Genomic DNA, 8,688 nt, shown 5'->3' with positions numbered 1-8,688 from the left:
AACCTTGAAGAGTTTGGTTAGCAGGTCTAAGGACGACTTGACTCATTGAGGGTTTGGTGAAATGAGGCACATCTTCTCTCTGATTAGCACAAACATCTTGTGCTTGTCTGAAAAGAAGCCAAGCAGCACTAAAGCTACAATAAAATAACTCTCTCCTCCTTCAAGTCCTTGGCTCCGATTATGATCCACCACAGCGCCTAAAGCTACGTGATCTTTGGTATGAACAGTGGAGCCCTGATATTATGATCTGATAAGATCTGTCTTTCCTCCATCCTCCATCCTCCATGCATGTGTTCAACCTGCCGGCTCTCAGGCCTTGGAGAAAGTGGCGAGCGAGGAGGTACCGGGGTGGATGTTGGCGTGTCTGTGAGGACCGTGGCCATGCAGGCCGTGACCGTGACCGTGAGCGTGAGCGTGACCGTGACCGTGACCGTGACCGTGACCGTGACCGTGAGCGTGAGCGTGCTCCTCCACGTCCCAGCGGTCCGGGCAGCGGCGGCGTGAGTTCATGAAGAAGTTGGAGACGGTGGAGAGCTCCAGGCCCAGCTGGTGGGAGATGGTGATCTGCATGTCCTTGGAGGGCCTGCGGTTCTCTCTGAAGATGGCTACCAAGGTACGACGCTGCAGGTCTGTGAAGACCAGTCGCTGCTTCTTTGGCACCTGGTGGCGCTCTCGTCCTCGCTCCTCCTCCTTACGTTTACATGCTGGAGACAGGAGGAGCACACGTCCATTTTAGTCCACTGGACTCTTTCCATGTACACATGTTAGTGCTCGTGTCGCATTTCAACATTTTCTCAGCCAACCATTTGTTTGTTTGACAAGATCCTGGACTTGGCAGCAACTTGATCAAAATTACTTTTTTCAAACCAACAAATATCCATCCATTTTCTATCGCTTAGTACCAATATTTGTTTAGTAGAACAAATATGTCTATATTTTCCCACAACTACTTATTACATTCAATAATTGGCTGGAGGAATTACTTTGAACCCTTTAAGTGTTGAAATGATTCATATTTCCTAGTAGAGCACACCATTTTAAAAATGTCAGTTACCACATTTCCTCAAACACTCTACTGGCCTTCGCTCCAAAACAAGTAAAGACGCCAAGTCCCAATAAATCCCAGGCAAGTCACGTGTCCTATGTGTACAATGTGTTGGTGCAGATGCCCTGATCACAAATGTGTTGGTGCAGATACCATGATCACAAATGTGTTGGTGCAGATGCCATGATCACAAATGTGTTGGTGCAGATGCCATGATCACAAATGTGTTAGTGCAGAGGCCATGATCACAAATGTGTTAGTGCAGATGCCATTATCACAAATGTGTTGGTGCAGATGCCATGATCACAGATGTGTTGGTGCGGATGCCCTGACCACAAATGTGTTGGTGCAGATGCCATGATCACAAATGTGTTGGTGCAGATGCCATGATCACACATGTGTTGGTGCAGATGCCCTGATCACAAACGTGTTGGTGTAGATGTCATGATCACACATGTGTTGGTGCAGATGCCATGATCACAGATGTGTTGGTGCTGATGCCATGATCACAAATGTGTTGGTGCAGATGCCATGATCACAAACGTGTTGGTGCAGATGCCATGATCACAAACGTGTTGGTGCAGATGCCATGATCACAAATGTGTTGGTGCAGATGCCATGATCACAAATGTGTTGGTGCAGATGCCATGATCACAGACGTGTTGGTGCAGATGCCATGATCACACATGTGTTGGTGCAGATGCCATGATCACAGATGTGTTGGTGCAGATGCCATGATCACAGATGTGTTGGTGCAGATGCCATGATCACAGATGTGTTGGTGCAGATGCCCTGATCATAAATGTGTTGGTGCAGATGCCCTGATCATAAATGTGTTGGTGCAGATGCCCTGATCACAAATGTGTTGGTGCAGATGCCATGATCACAAATGTGTTGGTGCAGATGCCATGATCACACATGTGTTGGTGCAGATGCCATGATCACACATGTGTTGGTGCAGATGCCATGATCACAGATGTGTTGGTGCAGATGCCATGATCACAGATGTGTTCATGGCACAGCACACATGGTGAAACTCAAGTTACACACAACCAAGTACATGACCATTGTTGTACGCCTCGCTTTTCCTGTCAATGACTGTTCCATGAGAATGTGCACAACAAACAAGGTCAATGATCAAACAGCCTAATATTATATCATTATTCATATCAAATGGCCTAATATAATATAATTATTAATATCAAATGGCCTAATATTATATAATTGTTAATATCAAACGTCCTTCCATCCATCCATTGTCTACCGCTTATTCCCTTTGGGGTCGCGGGGGGCGCTGGAGCCTATCTCAGCTACAATCGGGCGGAAGGCGGGGTACACCCTGGACAAGTCACTAATATTATATAATTATTACACTCTCCGACAACACACCGACGAGGCATGATGTCTCCAAGGTACGGAAAACAGTCGAAAGAACGGAAAATAACAGAGCTGATTTGACTCGGTGTTTGAGAAAATGGCGGATTGCTTCCTGATGTGACGCCACGTTGTGACGTCATCGCTCCGAGAGCGAATAATAGAAAGGCGTTTAATTCGCCAAAATTCACCCATTTAGAGTTCGGAAATCGTTAAAAAAAAAAAAAAGGTCTTTTTTCTGCAACATCAAGGTATATATTGACACTTACATAGGTCTGCTGATAATGTTCCCCTTTAAGTCTGTTTTGTCAAATATTATTCACCAAGATCAATCAGGTTTCCTACGAGGAAGAAACATAGGAAACAATATTATTAAATTATAGAAAATTATAATATGGAAAATAAAAGAGGATTAATTTTTGTAGCCGACCTGGAGAAGGCATTTGACCAAATTAGCTTGGATTTTATTTTTAAAAGCTTAGTTTTTTTCAATTTTGGCAACTCCTTATTACACTGGATCAAGACGCTATATAATAAAACCAACTGTAGAATGATCAATAATGGATACATCTGTGGGACAATACCGCTATTAAGAGGTCTAAAACAAGGGTGCATGCCCTTTGTCTCCATATTTATTTATTATTGCTATGGAAATATTGGCCGTTAAATTAGATTGAATAAAAATATTGAAGGGCTCAGTAATAATAATATTGAAAGTAAGATAATAATGTATGCAGACGTTTGCGAAACCTTCTTACTCTTTTGGACATATTTTCACAGCAATCTGGCCTTAAGCTTAATTATGATAAATGGAAAATGTTAAGGATCGGAAATCTAAAGGGAACGTCCTTTGGAATGGAATGCAAAGTGCCTGTTTTGTGGACAGATGGTCCAGTTAACATACTTGGTGTTGTTGTCCCAGAGAAGCTGGAAGACCTAGGCTCAGTAAATTATGATAATCCACTAAGAAAGCTGGATAAAATTATGCAATTATGGAAAGGGAAATCCTAAACCTTGTATGGTAAAATATCTATTGTCAACTCGTTCAATATTTCTCAATTTATTTATTTGTTTTTGTCATCACCAGCTCCATCACAAAACTTTTTTAAGATTTATGAGCTGAGCGTCTTCGACTTTGTCTGGGATGGCAAACCAGAAAAGATGAAAAGAAAGGTTTTGTACAATGAGTATGAATATGAAACTTCTCAACTTTGAAGCTATGTGTCTGTCTTTAAAAGCATCAATTGTTCCAAAGATGTGTTTAAACACTGAGTGGTACACAAGTGTCCTGTTGGACAAAAAACATGTACAGTATCAAAAGAAATGGTATCCTTTTTTTACAAGTGATGCCCTACCATTTTTCTTATGTAGAGAGTCTGCTGGGAAACATGGCGTGTTCATAAAGGAAACAATCCACTCATGGTGGTGTTTTCAATTCTATGTGCCAGAAAAAAGAGATGATATTTTGCAGCAGATAATATGGATGAACTCTAATATTGTAATAGATGGAAAGCCTTTCTTTTGGAAAAATATGTTTGAAAGAGGAATGATTTTTGTCAATGATATTATCAATGAGAATGGTAAGATGATGAAGTATGATGCATTTAGAACTTTGTATGGTGATGCCTGTTCAAGCTTTTTGTCACATCGTGGTGAGGGAAGTCCTGTTTTGGGGTTGTCTGGCAAATGTCCTGTTTTATTTTGAAAATTCTAATCTTCCTCTCGTTTCAGGCCACTTGCCTTTCCTCCTGTGTCACTGGTCTGATGTCTCTCCTGATTGCCTGATTGTGCCCACCTGTGTCACCCTCCCTCATGTGTACATAGTCCTCGTCTTCCCCTGTCTTGTTGCCACCTGTGTCACCCTCCCTCATGTGTATGTAGTCCTCATCTTCCTAGTCCTCGTCTTCTCCTGTCTTGTTGCCACCTGTGTCACCCTCCCTCATGTGTACATAGTCCTCGTCTTCCTAGTCCTCGTCTTCCCCTGTCTTGTTGCCAGAGTATATCGTCTCGCTACATACCTCCAGCCTTGACCACAGCCTTGACCACAGCCTTGTCCACAGCCTCGTCCACAGCCTTGAACCAAGTTTGATAAGTATTGTCTCGCTTTGTTTATTGATTTCTTTGTTTTCTCTGAGAGAGTGATTTTCTTTTGCTAAAGTTTTTCGGTCAAGTCTTTTTGTATCAATTTTCATAATGCCTTGTCTTCCTTTTTTTTCTCCTTCTGGAGCACTTTTAGTTGCAGGCTTCTCAACTCTTTATAACATACTTTCTGTTTATAGCTTCTTGACTTCTTTGCATGAGTGAAATTACCTTTTTGTAGATGATCATAGATTGTTGGTTTTTTCTTATTAGATTCGTATCTAACTTTTGCTATTGCCCTTTTCCTCCTTATGGAGTGATTTTCTGTTTATTGCCTTATGTCCTATGCTACACATCCTCTTGTTGCTGGAATATATCATATTGTTTAATCACTCTGTCCAAGAGATAGCAAAGAAAACTATCTAAAGTCTGAGTCAATTGTCTCTCTGCTGCACCTGAGTCCTCATTTTGGCCTAGACCTAACACTTTTCATTGGAGTCATTGGGAAAAGATGGAAACACATAATTCATTATGGAACTACTAAATTATTAGTTTGTAAACCTCTAATAAGAAATTCTAGTTGGCAAAAAGGAAGTCAAATAAATATATGTTTTTTATTTAATAAAGACATCTTTGAAGGCTGCCCCATACAACACATATGGAACATGGGAGGACTTTTTTTGACTGCCCGTTGCCGTGGGATGCAACATTCAAACTAATCTATAAAACTACTATTCATGTGCAAAATCGTTATTTTCAAATTAAAATTATTTATAACTTCCTCCCCACGGGAAAAATGTTAAAACTATGGAATATGACAGAGTCAGATGATTGCCCATTTTGTTGTCAGGAGTCTGAATCCACCCTGCTTTTGTTTTGGTATTGTCATATTGTGTCTTCTTTTTGTCATATTGTGACTTCCTTTTGTCATATTGTGTCTTCCTTTTGTCATATTCTGTCTTTGTTTTGTCATATTGTGTCTTTGTTTTGTCATATTGTGTCTTTGTTTTGTCATATTGTGTCTTTGTTTTGTCATTTTGTGTCTTCCTTTTGTCATATTGTCTTTGTTTTGTCATATTGTGTCTTCCTTTTGTCATATTGCGTCTTCCTTTTGTCATATTGTGTCTTCCTTTTGTCATATTGTGTCTTCCTTTTGTCATATTGTGTCTTTATTTTGTCATATTGTGTCTTCCTTTTGTCATATTCTGTCTTCCTTTTGTCATATTGTCTTCCTTTTGTCATATTGTGTCTTTGTTTTGTCATATTGTGTCTTCCTTTTGTCATATTGTGTCTTCCTTTTGTCATATTGTGTCTTCCTTTTGTCATATTGTGTCTTTGTTTTGTCATATTGTGTCTTCCTTTTGTCACATTGTGTCTTCCGTTTGTCACATTGTGTCTTCGGTTTGTCACATTGTGTCTTCCGTTTTGTCACATTGTGTCTTCCGTTTTGTCACATTGTGTCTTCCGTTTGTCACATTGTGTCTTTGTTTTGTCATACTGTGTCTTCATTGTGTCATATTGTGTCTTCCTTTTGTCATATTGTGTCTTCATTGTGTCATATTGTGTCTTCCTTTTGTCATATTGTGTCTTTGTTTTGTCATATTGTGTCTTCCTTTTGTCATATTGTGTCTTCCTTTTGGGTGGAAGTAGAAAAAAAGTGTTTAAGGATTGGTTTGTTTCTGAAGCTTGATGTGGTTTGTGTTATTTTAGGAGAGTTCATTGACAGTCATGACTTAGTCAATTTAATTAGTACTCGGTAAAAGGTTTATTTTTAAGGCCAAAACCAGATATTCACTTAGTATTACTCTCTTTAAAACATTTATTCAGTATTTTTTAACTTTAAGAAAGTTACATGGTTGAAAACGATAATGATGCCAAAAAACATTAAAAACAATGGGAAGTCCTCAAAGGCTTATTTTGCAAATGTAATTTTGTTTATATATGATATGCAATCTGTTGTTGTATTCCCTATTTTAAGTGTACATAAATGAAGGTGTGTGTGTTGCTGAGTCCGACTTGGATGTGATCTGGACTGTACATGGGTGCTTAATTTGAAAATGTATTTTTGTTTGTGGATTGTATGCAACCTGTTGTGTTCCCTGGTGTTCAGTGTACATGAGTGAAGGTGTGTGGTCAGTGTACATGAGTGAAGGTGTGTGGTCAGTGTACATGAGTGAAGGTGTGTGGTCAGTGTACATGAGTGAAGGTGTGTGGTCAGTGTACATGAGTGAAGGTGTGTGGTCAGTGTACATGAGTGAAGGTGTGTGGTCAGTGTACATGAGTGAAGGTGTGTGGTCAGTGTACATGAGTGAAGGTGAGTGTTCAGTGTACATGAGTGAAGGTGTGTGTTGCTGAGCCCCATCTGGACGGAATCTGAACTGGACCTGGTTTTAAGAACCCTTTTGAACAATCTGGTTTCATTGACAACCCGGTCTGGTGAAGATAAGGTCCTTTGTTTGTTTTGTTTTGTTTTGTTTTATTTTATTAATTTTTTAAGTGGAATAAAATAAGATAAATACATTTAGAATAAATAAATAAATAAATACTTTTTCTTGGATAGAAAAGAAAGTAAAACAATTACATAAAATGTAATATCCATTCGCTATGACAGAATGGACAAATAGAACTGCAATATTGTCCATTAAATGACATGAAAACAGATATCTTTACCAAGCCACTGCCTAGACACAAGTTTGAATATCTCAGGGGAGAGATTAGATGAAGTGGTTAGTTGTGCTTAACAAGTGTAAGCCGAACACTGCCTGATCAAAGCAAGTCTTAAAAGAAAACAATTTGTTGTTGTTGTTGTTGTTTGACATATTATTGTGAAGGCACTGCTCTGTAATATTAAACTAAGTGGGAGTGTTGTAATGCAGTACTTTTTCCAATAGATGGCACTGTTGATTCATTCTATTCCACTTTGTATATGACTTGTTACCTTGTTGACTGTGTGTGCATCCTAGTCATTCAAAAGTGTGTGCATGCCAGTCATTCAAAAGTGTGTGTGTGTGCATGCTAGTCATTCAAAAGTGTGCCAAAGAACAGTTTGTGTTCATGTTTTTGTATGTCTGCTGTAGGGCTGCAACTAACGATTATTTTGATAGTCGATTAGTCAACCATTATCTTAACGATTAGTGGGATAACAAAACGTACACATATCTCATCCACTTCTAAATGCAGATTAAGTCATTTTAGGCATGTGCTTACAAACAACAAAGATGACTAATTCTTTCATAAATATTTATTTGTACTGTAACTGCGGTTACAAAAATTAAAATTACTATTAAAATGTTGCGAGGGGGGGAAACTATTAAACTTGTTTATGTATTAAAACAGTTAAAATAGCAGCGATGAAAACAAACACAACACAAAATGTAACTTCCTCAAAAAGGAAAACATTTTGTGATGTATAAAAATCTGATATATTGATTATTGATTATTGATTAACTCTTGGCAGTTTTAGCACTCTAATAGACTCAATGTGTAGAATTATATCTTTGATTCTTTCTTAAAATGTTGCCGCCACATTCGTGTGTGTGTGTGTGTGTGTGTGTGTGTGTGTGTGTGTGTGTGTGTGTGTGTGTGTGTGTGTGTGTGTGTGTGTGTGTGTGTGTGTGTGTGTGTGTGTGTGTGTTAAAGTGCCTTTTTTTACGACATTGCAAATGGAGGTTGCTTTAAAAAGTATTTGAATAGATGTAGATCAGTGCTTCTTAACCTTGTTGGAGGCAGCGAAGCCCAGCAGTTTCATATTCGCATTCACCAAACCCTTCTTTAGTGAAAAATAAAATGTTTTTTTTCTCAAATTCAAGACAAAGTTATATGTTTTTTTTACTGGTGCACAAAATGAATGATGCATCACATTGTTCAAAGAAGAAAAGCAACACACTCACAACTAATGACACACCTGCAAATCAGATGGAAAATGAGAGGGAAGATTGTTTGTGAGTATCCATAATAGGGAGAACTTTTTATTGACACCATGAGTCGGTCGGGCGTGTCTTCACCTCCGCGGTAGAGGCTCTGCCAAACCCCTAGGGCTTAATCGAACCCTGGTTAAGAACCACTGATGTAGACTAAGTTTATCTGGCTGACTTTGTCTAAAATGATAGTTCAAGTTATTTTTCACACTACTTTATTTCACTCTTGTTCGCTAGTTAGCAAGGTAGAAGCTAACACTCTTAGCAAGGTTG

At 39.0% G+C, this 8,688-nt stretch overlaps 1 protein-coding gene across 1 annotated transcript in view; it reads right to left on the bottom strand.

Moving 5' to 3' along the window:
* Positions 1-309: 309 nt before the first annotated feature.
* Positions 310-8,688, bottom strand: part of LOC133618949 (one cut domain family member 3-like) — a 56,651-nt gene continuing 48,272 nt past the window's right edge. Inside the window, exons 3-4 of the mRNA XM_072915160.1 lie at positions 449-704; positions 310-352 (exon numbers count right to left, since the gene is read on the bottom strand). Coding sequence (XP_072771261.1) covers positions 310-352; positions 449-704 — 299 coding nt within the window. The remainder of the gene's footprint in view (positions 353-448; positions 705-8,688) is intronic.

Source organism: Nerophis lumbriciformis, linkage group LG19 (genome assembly GCF_033978685.3).
Source record: "Nerophis lumbriciformis linkage group LG19, RoL_Nlum_v2.1, whole genome shotgun sequence".
Classification (NCBI taxonomy): domain Eukaryota; kingdom Metazoa; phylum Chordata; class Actinopteri; order Syngnathiformes; family Syngnathidae; genus Nerophis; species Nerophis lumbriciformis.
The sequence above is the reverse complement of the archived record's forward strand: the minus strand, read 5'-3'. Positions and strand labels throughout refer to the sequence as shown.